We start from the raw sequence: 16397 nt of genomic DNA on the forward strand, positions 1-16397 counted from the left end.
CGGCAAATTTCTTCATTAATTATCACTATTAGAGTCCGGTTAACTAAACTCGGATAAGTAAACAATACCGCTTAACTAAACGTCTTCTCATGGTCCCTGGAAGTAAAGTACTAACAAAAGAGACTGGATAACTAATTAGCGATCACCACATAATTCGACATGAGGGGCAGTCGTGTCAGTCTCCAGTCAAACAAACATCCTACTTACAGCTCGCTGGCGTCATGCAGTTGACAATACACTGACAACTGGAGGCCAGCCCTGATAAGTTGTTCATTGTTACATATGTATACATATACATGCATATGGTTGTCATTTGCAGGTTTTTATAAGTTTGGATAAGTAAAATACCTGATAAGTAAACAATTTTGGCAAGTCCCTTGAAATTTTACTTATCAGGTTTACACTGTATTCAGTTTTAAAACAAGACTTCCAAACTCCCTGTTCTATCTTAAACAAACTGAATTAAGAAATAACAACCAGTCAATGTAAATTTTTGTATAGAATCCTATTTTCAGCCTGACCTATGTATATGTGAACAGAAGTTCTTCTCAACATTGTGGTAAGGAGTACACCTTGTCTACTCTCAGGTAGAACCGTTTCCAGCTCCCTACAACACTCCACTTCAAACCTATGGTGTTCCCCCCATCAATACCAGAAGAGATACAGCCTTCTTTCATGTCCTGTCCTGACTAGTTAACAAAACATGCTGACTCTTAAAAAAAAGCCTGACTACAGCTTAGATGTAAGGTGCCTATCCCTTGCTAATGAGACACACAGACAAGCAGGGATCTTCTACAAAATCCAGTGCTTGTGTCTTCATCTTCCTTGTAACATCAGCCAAGGATTTGAAATATTTCTTAAGATACTTTTTCTTCCTTGATATGTCATTTAAATCATACCCCACTTCCTCTTACACATTCATCTAAACACACATGAAAGTGTACTGTTTGTAATGTTCTTAGCAAATGCTTAATGTACATGGTATACATATGTATATATATGACAAGTTAGAAACTTAAATATCAGTGAGGACTGAGGTGACCACCCAGCTGTTGACCACTTGCTTCATTAAGGTACCAGCATCTGTATTGGAACATCATACTGACAAAATAAAGAATTGAAATCAATATGTCAATACTGTCTTAATTAAAGGTATGCTACTAAGAAAAGGACTTTGCGCAATGTCAACATTCTGTTTGTTTTTTTAAATTCTAAAAAATATCCCCAAACACTCAAAAACGTTGCTAACACATTATGCCATAACTCAAGAATTTCTTTAGAAATGAAGACAAATTAATCATTTTAATCATGACGGTCATTTAATCCCTTTAATGATCATCAAAGTGCTTTGAAAAATAAACATTGTCATAACTTCTGACTAAAAATATACATAATTAACATAACATCTTCATTTTCAAAATGTTATTATGTGTTTGAAGGCAATAATTAAGAGGAAATATCTGTAGAACAACAAACATAAAGGTGTAGAAGCTTTTTTTCTCTGAATGGATGTGGCCATCTGAAAATAGGAAGATGATCTGGAAGACACATCATAGCGCTCTCCTCGTGTCTTTACGGAACAGAAATTACATCTAATGAGGAGTTTCTGGCCATTTCTGTTAAGTGTTGTGGAGAGATTGATGTATCATGTTAAAATAGTTTGCATTTTTTCAACTTTTTCTTCTCTTATCCCTTGAAGAAATCCCATGTTGGGTATCCATTACTGCATTGTGACTACATTCTACATTATCCTGCATGCCAAAAGAAAAAAGAAAAAAAGGATAAAATAGTTTCATGTTATCAGTAAACTTTGAAATTCTATCACATGGTGATCAAGATATCTGTGTAATTCTAACTGTCTAATGCACATTGTAGTAACCTCAAATACGAACAAACACAGGATTTTACAAACTCAAAAATATACAACAATAATTATTTACAGATTGCAGTCATAAAGCTGGAATATTGCAGAGAGTACACACGTGGTGTTAAACAACAAACAAACAAATAATATGTATAACAACAATTCAGCAGAATACTGCTGAATGCAACATTAAACAAACAAACAAACAAATTGTGAAGCTCTAGTCTGAAAAAACAAGATGTTCCATTCCATGAATCTAACAATACAAGATCTTGATGGAATGTTAACACCATACACAGGAGAGGTTAAATTTTTACTGTAAATTAAAAAACTTGCTAATGTGGTACCTATCTACTAATTAGACTTCATGCAGTTCATGCTAACTGAAACATCATGCAAAAGTCAAGTGTTTCTACACATTTGAGCAGAACAAATGAAACTTTTTGCTTCACTGATGCTCCAAGAAAAAGCTGTGCAGATGGTTCTTTTCATGCTTTGGTATTTTCCCTTTCCTCCCTGTGTTCTGATACTGCATGAAACCTTCCCATGATTGCGTTACCAAACTCTGAGGTGAGAGGACATGCAAAATGTCTTAATTATAGCCAGACCTGTCTCGAATGAATTACTTCCCATCCCAGGTGAGTTATCTCCCCTGCTGTGACCATGTTATTAAAAAGTATTACTCATTTTTATTGATCTCAGTTTGTAAGGGATTACACACAGGCCCAGGTGTACTCATACATGTTAATGTAAAGGTTAGCAAAAAGTCTGTAAGAGCAATCACATACACAAGAAAGAATTTCTGTTTATACATACTTCACAGTGTGGCAGAGTTTATGCTACCTAGCTTAACATTACAACATATGCATTACCTTCAAATAATCATTCTGCACAAAAGTTCAGAGGTTGCCAACATAATCACTGATCCTTATGTTAACATAATAAAATTATCACATGAACTGAAGCAACATCAAATGTCTACTGGGCTTGAAAATGTTTTGACATAAGAAACTAATTTTATTGTCTGACATCTAAATTGGATTTGAATAATTGAAAATCCCTCTGGAGATGTATATTGCATTTTATCTTTTTCTGAAGAATTCACCTGCAAAAAAATATCTGAGTAAGAAATATTACATAAGTACATCTAAGAAGGGATGTGGAATGATTGGAAATACATCCAGCTTCATCATGTATTACGCTGCTTCAAGAAGCACTACTAAGTTTGTATCATACAGCTACAAGAGGTTCCAAAGAATGGGATCTCTATCATACAGTTACAAGAGGTTCCAGCAAGTCTAGCAGAGGGGATGGGATCTCTATCATACAGCTACAAGAGGTTTCTAGCAGAGGGGATGGGATCTCTATCATACAGCTACAAGAGGTTCCAGCACGTCTAGCAGAGGGGATGGGATCTCTATCATACAGCTACAAGAGGTTCCAGCAAGTCTAGCAGAGGGGATGGGATCTCTATCATACAGCTACAAGAGGTTCCAGCACGTCTAGCAGAGGGGATGGGATCTCTATCATACAGCTACAAGAGGTTCCAGCACGTCTAGCAGAGGGGATGGGATCTCTATCATACAGCTACAAGAGGTTCCAGCACGTCTAGCAGAGGGGATGGGATCTGTATCATACAGCTACAAGAGGTTCCAGCACGTCTAGCAGAGGGGATGGGATCTCTATCATACAGCTACAAGAGGTTCCAGCACGTCTAGCAGAGGGGATGGGATCTCTATCATACAGCTACAAGAGGTTCCAGCACGTCTAGCAGAGGGGATGGGATCTCTATCATACAGCTACAAGAGGTTCCAGCAAGTCTAGCAGAGGGGATGGGATCTCTATCATACAGCTACAAGAGGTTCCAGCAAGTCTAGCAGAGGGGATGGGATCTCTATCATACAGCTACAAGAGGTTCCAGCACGTCTAGCAGAGGGGATGGGATCTCTATCATACAGCTACAAGAGGTTCCAGCAAGTCTAGCAGAGGGGATGGGATCTGTATCAGCACAAGAGGTTCCTAGCTAGAGGGGATGGGATCTCTATCATACAGCTACAAGAGGTTCCAGCACGTCTAGCAGAGGGGATGGGATCTCTATCATACAGCTACAAGAGGTTCCAGCACGTCTAGCAGAGGGGACAGTGTCTATGAACATGAGGTTCTACCGAAGTCTTGTAATAGGAGTTGTGCCTATATTCCAATCCATGGTACATGTGCTTCACATTCAGGGAAAGGGTCAACAACCCAATATAAACATTTGACTTCATGTATTAAAGTGGAAGGGCAGGATATCATAGTGTTGCCCTTCTGGTGGGTTTTCCCCAGTAAATACTTCCACATGGCATCATGTTTCTACAGTCTACACTCAATAATATTTGTCTAAACTTGAATGTTTGAATGCCCAATGAAAGCTTCAGGTTTGAATGCTAAATCCACACTTGAAATCTTTATAGTCAAACTTGTCATCATGAAAACCTGAAAAAAAATAAAGAAAACCCAAATATCCCAAATCATCAAAATGGTACCACTGCACCACTAGGCTGATCTGTGTAGCAAGTTTCAGTAAATACAGTCAAGGGTTTAGGAGTTCTACTCTTGAAAATGGATGACGGACAGATGGACAGCCATGCATATTGCCTATCACCTCCTTTTAACAAACCGTGGGACAACAATTACTGTCTAGATAAATACTAATATTTACACCCATGTCTAATGGATTTACAGGGGTTCTTTTTGCAGTCCACATAAGCAGCTGAGATCAATGTGTCTTCCTGTACCTCTCACTTCAAAATTGTTAGTCTCATTTTACAAATTATGATGCTTTCTTACACATGCACTGAACTACAAACCCATGCAAGAAACCAACTAATGAATATGCAATAGCACAAAATGTCTCTATCTGACTTTCAAGCTTTACAACAACAATACAGGAAAATATTTTCATATTGTACATAAAAAACACAACTGGCAAACCGTACACAATGTACACTGCCAAAGCTTGTGATCTATGTAAATATAGAATGCTGCCTACTGGAACCACCATTATATAACAGCATGTTTAGCCTCTGTAATACAGCCCAGTTAGCCAGATAACTGTATAATGTAACTGTATCTCTCCCCACTGATCAGGGTAAGCCTTGGATGTTTCCACTAATGCAAGACGGCAGAGAAAATAGGCTTACTCAGGCCATCCACCGAGCAAAGACCACATTTCAATTCATCTTCAAAGAAACTAATATGGCTTAATTCAAAATTCCCTGAAAATTAAATGGTTTAACATCTGTCAATTCATAATTTGAACATCAAAGTTTTACGATAACCTCTGCAGTTGCATGTAATCACCATACACGTGAACCGATTTGGGTATTCATATTGTGCAGATTAATCTCAAATGATGACATAATTGAAGCATCTTTTTTTACTAAAAAGCAGAAAATCTCCCACTTTTTCATCTGACATTTTTAAGTAATATCTGTTCTGAGCTCTAGTTTTTTGCCAGTCAAAGCATGGGATTAATTTGCTATGAAGTTCTGACCGATGAATTGCAAATTAGGAAATTTAATTACATTTATCTAACCTCATTCTCATATTTGAATTTTAAGTACATTCTGTACAAAACTTTCCTACACAGTTACACATGGATCTGTCTGAGAAATATCAATGTTGACTACTATCATTCTATAATAGAAAGTGCACCCAATGCACCTCGGAAAACATAGTTTAACCATATCTGAATTTCTTCCACATAATTTGTTATGCTTTCCTCATCAGAAGAATTTTCAATCTATCATTCTGTAAATAAATGAACAGGTTTTTGCTCTGAAACTATGACAAATATTCATATAACTCTTTTGCATCACACGTTTGTCTGGAGCCATCTGGCTGGGATTATGATGGACTGACGGACTGAAGTTGTTTTGAAAGTAATATGGAATCAAGAGAAAAGAGGTTGAGTCGAGGAGTACAAGCACCCCATGTGCAGAGCCGACATGATGGCACTGCATGGTCGGAAGCCTACCATGATTTTCCAGGTGTAATGTACAGATGTTCCTGCACCTCTCTCCTCTTTTACAAGCACATATAGTTCTCATAAAAATGCAGAGAAATTGTCAAACTGATTAAATTTGTAACAGGTACATAAATGTTCATGCTTATTTACTGGATAAACTTGAACCTCTCAAAGTCTTGTCAAGGTTAGAGAGATGGAATTGACTTAAAATATTCATGACCCAAAAAAAGCTTTGAGTATGCACTTAGCTAGTTCCTGGGCAATTCATCTCCTTTCAAGTGGGCTTGTGACAGACCTCGTGGCGATAATTGAGTTAATTTTACATTCCTGGCAGCAGAAGGCTATAGCGTAACCCTGAACCTTTTTGTAATTGGATCTAAAAATTTGGGAAAACCAACTTAATGAAAGTTGCTTTTATCCGATTCCAATCTAAATCATTACATAAAAGATCTAGAACTAAAAACATAATGCTAAATCCTTGGTATCTTTAAATGAAATAATATACTCTTAGAAAATACATTCATCTGATTTTACTATTAGGTTAAACTTCAACTAAAAATAGACCATTTCATCTTTGAAGAAACAAAAACGGTTGAAACCTGACAACTAATAATATGCATGTTCCTGTTGTTCTTTAGGGCATATTTCACCTTCAATCATTCACGACAGAGATAGAATACAAGAAATGATAAAAATCCAAAAACAACATCCAACTTTTTACAGGTTTTAACAAATTGGAGCCATATTTTCTACAACCAGACTCAGCACGATTATGATCATAAAATGTGTGGGTGCCCCTGTAAATCTCCCATATGGCCATGTTACGACACAGACCTACAAATCTTGCTCTTCCCGTCATGGCCTGTCAACTTACACATGCACAGACCAGGATATGCACAACCATGCTTGTTGCTGTGAAATTAAGGCATGATTTTCTAACGCGAAGGATACTGGCATTGTCATCTCTCTTTAGCAAGAAAAACAGCAATTCCCTTTCTATCTTTTGTAGCAAATTCATTTTTTTATCATTGTACATATGTGCATGACTTTCTTGCCAATAAACATCCAGTGTCTTTCAAAAGTAATCTTTTCAATTATTTTGCTTCCGAAATGATTTAAACAACCACAACTGCTGCCCCACTTTGCCACAAAAAAGTATCATAAACATATGATAAACCAACAAATATGATCACCACATAAACTAGCCATGAGTGAGAAAGGTTCTCCATTTAGCACTATTTCAGGAATGAATAGAAAACAGGAAGCTTTGTGCACATTATTCTGATGTGAAAAATCAAATCAGAATGCTCCACCACCCCATCAACCTAAAGTAACTGTGAGAACCAACATTGCATGCTTTCATTAAAAGGGCATCATTCAACACCATCTATCACATCACCGGTACAAACAACCCTTAAGCCAACTGACCCCTCCTATCCCTGACCTGTCTCCATCTTGATTCCTCAGAACCTCCCTCCCATCCCTGTCCTGCCTCCATCCTGATTCTTCAGATCCTACCTCCCATCCCTGACCTGCCTCCATCTTGATTCCTCAGAATCTCCATCATATCCCTGACCTGCCTCCCTCTTGATTCCTCAGAACCTGCCCTCCTATCCTTGACCAGTCTCCATCTTAATTCTTCAGATACTCTCTCCTATCCCTGACCTGCCTCCATTTTGATTCTTCAGATCCTCCCTCCCATCCCTGACCTGCCTTCCTCTTGATTCCTCAGAACCTCCATCCTATCCCTGACATGCCTCCATCTTGATTCATCAGAGCCTGCCCTCTCAGCACTGGCCTGCCTCCATCTTGGTTCTTCAGATCCTCATTCCCATTCCTGACTAGCCTCCATCTCGATTCCTCACTTCCTCCCCTCCCATCCCTGGCCTGCCTCTATCTTGGTTTTTTAGAACCTCGCATCCCATCCATGATGTGCTTCCATCTTGATTCTTCAGAACCTCACCTCCCTGGCCTGCCTCTATCTTGGTTCTTCAGAACCTCCTCTCCCATCTGTGACATGCTTCCATCTTGATTCCTCAGAACCAAGCCTTATGTAAACTAGTCATTACCCGTCACCCTGACACAATGTAGCAACATGTAGCTTTTCCATGTGTGATGCACTACTACAAATCTGCAGCCTTAGACAGGCATCTACATATTGTCACTGACACATAGTTCATTTATTTATGTTAGCAAATGGAAAAATACAACACAAAAACACATATCTCCCAAATGTAGTATGACACATTAAGAGGGTTTCATATTTTTGAAGATAGTCATTAGTAATAATGTTTAAACGTGTGTGGAAAGAACTGTAGCAGTTTGAAATGTGTTTTGACATAGGTGTCATTAAAATAGTCTGACAGGAAACAGAACTCGCACAGAACTACAGATGGAGAAAGCAATAAAATCAGGACTTGGATGTTTTTGACTTAATGCTTTGTTCTCTGATGTAGAAGGTCTGAATAAAGTGATGGGGGACATTGTTACACAAAGTTAGTTGTGTTTGATCTGACAGCCACACTTACATGTGACACTGACACCAACATACCACTTTCAAGTCAGAAAAGAGAGATTTATGAATAAAAAAGTATATAATCTGTCACACATAGATGATGTCTGACCAGTTTGGAAGTTTGTGTTTTCAATGTCACTTTGAACAATTCTCCAGTGGTATCATGTTGCATCAGCTCAAGTTTGGGGGAAATCCTAATCGGTCACTGATGTTTCCCATTTCATTGAAGTCTATGAGCTTGCCAAAAGTGCTGAAATAACAAGGATCATAACTGGAGCAAATCCAGCATTTGATCCCACAACAATGAGGGGTATGGTGCTGAAATAACAAGGATCATAACTAGAGCAAATCCAGGATTTGATCCCACAACAATGAAGGGTATGGTGCTGAAATAACAAGGATCATAACTGGAGCAAATCCAGCATTTGATCCCACAACAATGAGGGGTATGGTGCTGAAATAACAAGGATCATAACTGGAGCAAATCTAGGATTTGAACCCATAACAATGAGGGGTATTGTGCTGAAATAATAAGGATCACAATAAGGATCATACTCTGGGAGGCAAATTACTGACAGACAAAGCAAAGAAACAGTATAATGATCAAGGTCTATTCCAATGAATGTGATTCTGTACTCACCAAGCATAAGTCCTTTATCAACATCGAATCTCGCAATGCCGATGGAGGGGTCAGTGTGGCTGTCATAGCGATCAATGGTCACCTCCCAGTAGTGGATGCCTTTGGAGAAGCCAACAGTGCCAAGTGCCACTCGATGGTCAAAGCTGTTGCAGGTGATACTGAGGTTGTTGTTGGTGAACATGATGTCAGGGTGGGTCGTTGTGTTGTCAAACGTGAACCAGGCCACTGAAATAGAATAAGGATAAGGATATAGCAAAGTGAGTGAATTGGGTTCTATGCTTCTTTAAGCAATATTCTTGCAATATCACAGCTGAGGAAAGTCAGGAACTGGCTTCAGGCACTGTATAAATATGGGTAATCGAAAATGGGCTTTCAACTTTACAAGAAAATGCTTTAACCACCACACTATCTGACATTCAGGTACACAGCAGTGAGTGAGTGAATGTTTTTACATGGCAAGCTGGGTGTAGCAACTACAAAACTGCAGGCTGTAAATAATTGTCAGACATGACAACAAGTGCTTGACAGAATGATCATTCACACATACAGGTAGATGGTGATTTTATAAAGGCAGCTTCTAAGAATGGAAGGGAATTGAAACTTGGGCCATTCATTTTCAACCAAATACACTACCCATACCAAGATTACAAGACAGTGAGGCAAAAAGGGGTTAACACTGTGTTTGATATTATTGCACTTATATGCAGACACAGGTTGACACGTGCTGGTTTTGTTAACGTTGCACCAGCCACTGCTATACCACCTGCAGTATAACATGGACACCTGGCTGAACTTGTCTGTCTCACAGTCCCTGAGCCACATTATTTTCAAGTTCTATCATCTAACTTTTGTCTTTTGGTATGACACGGAGATGGGATTGAACCATTGACCTTATACTATCTGGGCTGATGCACTATACCATGGAATGCTCATATTACATAAGGTATAATACACAGACAGCAGTCCAAAACACCTCCATTTCTACTCCTGTCACAAGATTTATATTCTCATGCATTCATACAACCAACCATCCTTCTTAACCTCCATGGAGAAGGAAAAACTGGTGGTTCAAATCTTCACTGCTTTTAAACTGTTTCTTTTAGAGTGGCACAGATATGCTTGGTATCTTTAAAGTTACAAATCTTTTACTTCAATGAATATTTGAAAGAGAAGATCCTCACCATAAACAATAACTGCAAGACACTGTAGACAGTTTCTGTCAGCAAGCATTTGCTCTTTGCCTCATTTCAACAAGCAGCGCTCTCTATTCACATTCAATTTCCAGTGAAAGGAAACGGTTACATAAAATTCATGATTGATATGCCTAGAGCAAGTATATGGCAGACTTTGTGAGTTTTACTATAATGTTTCTTGCATTTACATACTTTTTTTTATGACACATGCCTAATTCAATCACAATTATTTCAAGCAGAAAGAAAATTTTTGGAAATAAAAAATTTAATGACTTTTGTGTAGTGGTTCAAACTCACTGTTGTCAGATGATGAGTGGAAATTTTGTAGATGCAATAAATTTTAAAATATATGACATAATACTTGCATTAAAGCATCCTATGAAATATAAAATAGATAAAATATTTTTGTTGTTTCTTTGTATGGAAAATAAATAGCCTTTACAAAATCTAAATGTCTTTCAAACAATGTTGAAAACACATTTAGAATTGAAACATCTCACTCAACATCTCTTTTATTTAAATCACAACATTTATTGTTTGAGAAACATATGGCTTTCCTGATGACTATCTAAAACAGGCACCAGACTCCTACTGGGTCTATCATAAAAAAATTCATTTATTTCACACACTGTTGTTGACATCAAGAAAGCTGACAGAATTCACATCTACACACCCAGCTAGACTGACTGAATCTTCAATCATAAACTAGGAATTAGTTCCATAGGAATTATTTAGCCCAGTGAGCATATCTACAAGGATTGCTCAAGCATGTATCCAGTAACTCAGTCATCCTGGTATCTACACTACAACCAGTTATGTGGAAGATAGCTTGGTGAACTGGAAGTGGTTGCCAGGTAGATAACATTACAAGGATCTAAACTCCTAGGAGTTATTAGTGAAATTCCTAATTTACAGTCATGTTAAACAATAAAGAGTAGTTAATGCTTATATCAAATTTCCCAACATAAATAGCAAGTTTTAAAAAATCTCTCATTCTCGAAGACCATAAAATAGAAATAATTTGTTAAATCAAATAGAAAAGTACCATGGAACCAGCCTTTAAAACATCTACAGTAAAATAATCATAACAACCCTAGGTTTGCAATATTATAATATTGGGACTCTTGTGCAATATGTGTCTAATGAAAATGTCTCTATTAAGAATGGTCTTGTCTTGTAACAAGACTGTTAGCAGGTCAGTAACACTGGTCAGCGGACATTCCTCAACCATAGACAAGTTTGACACAAAGCAGAATTATGTAACTAGGAACTAACAAATCAGGTGCACTGCCAGTTAAGTGAAACTAATTTTGCATCACAAACATATTGTATTCATTAAAAAAATATACAATATGGTCAAAAGTGACCTGTTCCTTTAATGGACTGTAAATAGGACAGAGTTATGCATTGAAAGAGCAAAGGTATTAGATAATTTGATTTTCATACACTTTCTGCATTTTTCATAGGGGCTTTGAATCATTGCAGGAGCAGCCAACAGAAGGAAGCCATGCAACTGCATAGCAAGAGTTAATTCCTCATTTCATACTCTGCCTCCACAGGCATTGTTTTCATTTCCCCCATGCTCCTCCATACAGGTCAATACCCTGAGCCCTAAGGTCGAGTCGCAAAACAAAACCTTGCAAAAAATTCACTTGATCAATGCAGCAACACAAACATGACATAAAAAGTATTGAACCTTCAAAGTGTGGAGACTATGTAGATAAGCTTGGGTACAATGGTCTTACTGAGACCCTCCCCAAGAGACATGGAGATATATATGGCTTTATAGCAGCCAGAAAAACAATAAAAACTTTATGTGAGCTTCCCTGCCTGGAAAGATGGGGTGGGCTAACTGTGAGGGGTAATATAGCCTAATTCACACCAGATGAAGTTTCCTGGGGAGGTGTAATATTGGCTTATATTGCCTGGGGTTGTATATTGATGAGGTCATTCAAGATACAACTAGCAAGGACCACCGTGCTCACTCTCATTCCCTGTCTACAATAGAACCAACACACACTTCTAAAGAAAAGTGAATAAAAAATAATAATAAATAAATAAATTTCTCATTTTTTTCAGTATCCTATTCCGTAACTTCTAATAGACCATACCACATTTCAATTTCCTTAACTATCACTATATCATATAAAAATTATTTTCATCAATCATTTAAATGAAGTATTTGCTTGAATTTAAGATCTCTTTATCAGGGCTTGACATGTATGTGTGTGAAGTTTGTACCTGTACCTTGTTCAACAGATAAATAAAAAAGTGTTGAAAATGTATGATGATAGTTTATGATGTCTCAAAGACAACTGACAAGATCTTACTAATGATTTATGGGCCCTGAATAGTGCCTAACCCCAATCAAATTACATTTATCAGTATTGTTAATCTTAGTTTTAACATATCGAAAGAAGACAGGTTTTTTCAACACAAACATTTTTCCTCTACAAAGGTGCTAAAAGTTTGAAAAAGTACCTTATCGCATTTGTTTTTACATGTGTTAAATCTACATCTAGATTGAGCCATAAAAAGATATTTATCAAATGTCGCATAAGTTTCTACAACTGTCAAGATGTCCTAAAATAATACCATTACTGCATTTGATCCCTTGTGTATCAAACATCGCTCCACAAACACCAGGCCAAATGTTATCAATATGTAAGGAACTGTAAGATAAATATATGCTTTTCAAGATTTTTGGCATATTTTTTACCACTAAATTTTCAAAACATGACAGTTAAAAATTTGAAACCCAGTCCACATATAGCTGATAGAATTAATACTTTACTCTGAAGATGTATCTCAAAGTTTCTTTTGTTGATTTATGGTGAAGAATAAAAGGCAGCTACCATGAGAATTTAAAGCAAGTTCTTAGGAGCTAATATTTCAAATGATGCAATGTAACAGTAGCATAAAAACAGATACAGCTTGAAGACTAACTATACTATGATGTGAAATATGCTTGAGCTATTTTAGTTTGTGTAAAAATGTTACAAATTTTGTTAACTTAGCCTAACAAGCTTGGTATTTTTCTTCTTTCTTAACAGTTACAAGAACATTTTCAGCTACTTTGTTTGTTTCACACCAAACCCTGAACACTAAAATATGCTTTCTTATGTGTATTGGCTCAGGATCATTAAGCTTCAGTAGAAAAAAGTTTGCATCTACGAACTTAAAATGTATAATGAGCAAAAGGAGCAGGCTGCTTCACCATCAGAGAGTAGGGGTTTATTGGAAAACTAATGAAAGTTGTCCCCTTTTTATTGTTTGTGCAAGCACAGTAATAAATGCTAATGAAGAAACATAATGATGGAAGTTGATGCATTTGAAGCAGCCATATTGCTAACATGGAAAGCAGTTGTTAGGGTACTAGAACATAACTGGTGGCACAGGATATGTCATATTGTAAAGAAAACCAAACTCTTGAAGAATATTTATTAATGGGGGTGTCAGAATAATGGCAAGGGGATAATACTGAATAATGAATTTATTTGGCCATCATTAAACTGGCATGTTCGGAGACACATAAACAAGGGGTAATTACGCCTTCCTCTTAGACCTGTAACAGAAGCAGGGTCTGAGTGCTGTGCGCAACTGCCTCTTCCAATACACTTGTGTTGTAAATCCTCGTAATGTCGATTATTATTCCTAATCAAGCAAAACATATGGTCTTTGTTGTGGTATCTCACATCAGTTCCGCTACTGAGTTATGTTTAAACATGTAAAACCATGAATTTCCTGTATTTATAGGTTGAAACTGCATGTTTGAGTGTCGTAAAACACAATAATCAATTTTATTGTCTTTAAATTGCTTTCCCTCATCTGCAATGTGTTGGTTATGAAATAACAACATTCCAGAATGAGTGAGTGGAGCGTAATAAGTGTCTTAGTCACATTTGGAGAAGTGACAAAGTTTTAGGGACTAGTTTAGGGACACCAGCAATCAAAGATATGATGCGAACAGATCATGACAGTGAGTGAGTGAACTGAGTTTTACACTGCTTTTAGCAACATTCCATCATGGGATTTGGGGATACCAGAAGTTGGTACTTGGTACTAATGCAGCAATTCCTTCATGGGATTTCATCATGAGAAGTCAACACTTTATCAAGGTGCCACCTTACTTCCCATGGGCCCTGTTCCATAGTACTATCTTAGCACTTGGCTGTTCTATATTTTAACACTGAATTACGATAATCTTGCTTTATGGACCAGGGCCCTGGATCACAACAAGGTTATGTCTTGTATGTGAACCCATAATGAGTCAGCCCTTGCATCACTTGGCCAGAATGTAAGAACCTACAGCTGGTTGATGACACTAATAAAGAAACCTCCACGTGTTACTGACCAAGTTGCTTTATCCCTTGCGGCAAAGTTTTCAAACAAACTGTCTTTTCCAAAATGTTCTGGATAGTCAAGAACAGAAAGTCAATAAATACTCAAACAGAAAACTGAAATGTGTGCATATCAGCTATGATCATGTGCCCAGTATCTTCACAATTTCAAAAGTTATCAATTTCATGATAAGCTGACAACAATAAAACATTCCTTATCTGACCCAGCTGCAGATAATAAGGAGAATACCTCAAATAGAAACATTCCACAGAGAATATCTTAGCTAAAGGCAAAAGATGTGGATAGCGAGGTCACTTTATACTAAATAGCTTTATAAAAACAAATAACAACTTAAACATGTCCCCAGGGTACAACATACAATCCATGCTTGATAACTCTCCTTCAATGAAAACCTTAAAACAGAATCACTCAGATGAAAGCATTAGGCATTATGCGCTCAGCAGGGATGCTGCTAGGGGCTTTGATTGTCTTAATTGTTGCTGCCCCCTTTAAACATCCCCCACCTTAATTCCTACTTCGTATGCATGGTCAGTTAATGGAATAAAGGATTGCAAAAATATCAAGAAAACAATTGTCTTTTAACACTTAGTCTGGTCCTCTATGACTTGATTACTTTGATAAATACCCCCAAAGTATATTCTGTTACAGTAATGTATTTTACTCATCTGCATGATCTGATTCATACAATTTTCAAAAATATGTCAAATTTCCATTGAACTGACTGACTGAGTTTTGGTTTTACGCTGCTTTTAGCAATATTCCAGCAACATCATGGCGGGGGACACCAGAAATGGGCTTCACACATTGTACCCATGTGGGGATTCGAACCCGGGTCTTCGGCGTGACGAGCCAACGCTTTAACCACTAGGCTACCCCACCGCCCCAATTTCCATTGAAAATGATAAAGGATTGACAGAGGATATTCTTGGGTTCACTGACTTTGAATAAAAAAGAACAATGTGCACAGTGTACTGTGTACTGTATGAACCTTTAAAAATCCATCTAGTTCATTATTGTTAGTTCAAATCTATTAAGTCACACTTTGGGTCATGATTTTCATAATTCTTATCTATATCTGTTATTTATCCCTACAAATATCATATTTGATTACCAAAGTATCATAGGAGACTATGAAACTATATCTGACATATGTGAACAACTAAATATGCATAACACTTTGAAGGAACACAAAGAAATCTGAATTAATTATTTTCATTCCAGACAATAAACGCTTCAGAGATTAAAGAAAATCTGGTTCAATTTCCACATTAAAACCCTACAGTAATTGACAACGTATTGAGTAGCAAAGTCCTTCCTGCTTTTCAAATAGAAATCCTGTTTGGTAACTATGAGCCTCCGAACACTAAGCAAGTCAGTTCTACACTACAACAGAAGCAGTACGGGAGATTGATAGCAACTGTCTCCATTCAAGACTAGTGTGTATGAAGACCTATTGTCCAGAAACAATGTCCCATTAGACGCTGATGCCCGAAGGCGTTAACTGTCCATGTTATGCCGTTACCAGCTCAAAACTAAATAAGATGTAATTGTGATGGCGACTCGATGTCTCCGGATACTAGGAGTGGAACACTTATGGAAATTGTGTCTTCCCGACAGTGTCATTACACACAGTTTGTCTTAGATCATCATCTGTTCTCGTGACCATGATGGTTTCATTGGACTTTGTCAGTACCAATTCTCTGGTGCTAAAATTTCATTTCAGTAAATTAAATTGTCTCATTAATGTCATCGAGAAACGAAACAGTTCAAAGGTATCATACAATGACTGGAATGGGTCATTATTCTGTGTTTAT

General features: G+C 37.3%; 1 protein-coding gene across 2 annotated transcripts in view; it reads right to left on the reverse strand.

The window, feature by feature from the left end:
- Nucleotides 1-16397, reverse strand: part of LOC124289707 (E3 ubiquitin-protein ligase TRIM9-like) — a 189592-nt gene that overhangs the window by 10330 nt on the left and 162865 nt on the right. For both annotated transcript variants that reach the window (XM_046726335.1, XM_046726334.1), the window contains one exon: nt 9029-9253. In XM_046726335.1, the coding sequence (XP_046582291.1) occupies nt 9029-9253 (225 nt within the window). The remainder of the gene's footprint in view (nt 1-9028; nt 9254-16397) is intronic.

Source organism: Haliotis rubra, unplaced genomic scaffold (assembly GCF_003918875.1).
Source record: "Haliotis rubra isolate DU_JTF1 unplaced genomic scaffold, ASM391887v1 Scf447, whole genome shotgun sequence".
NCBI classification, from domain to species: Eukaryota; Metazoa; Mollusca; class Gastropoda; order Lepetellida; family Haliotidae; genus Haliotis; species Haliotis rubra.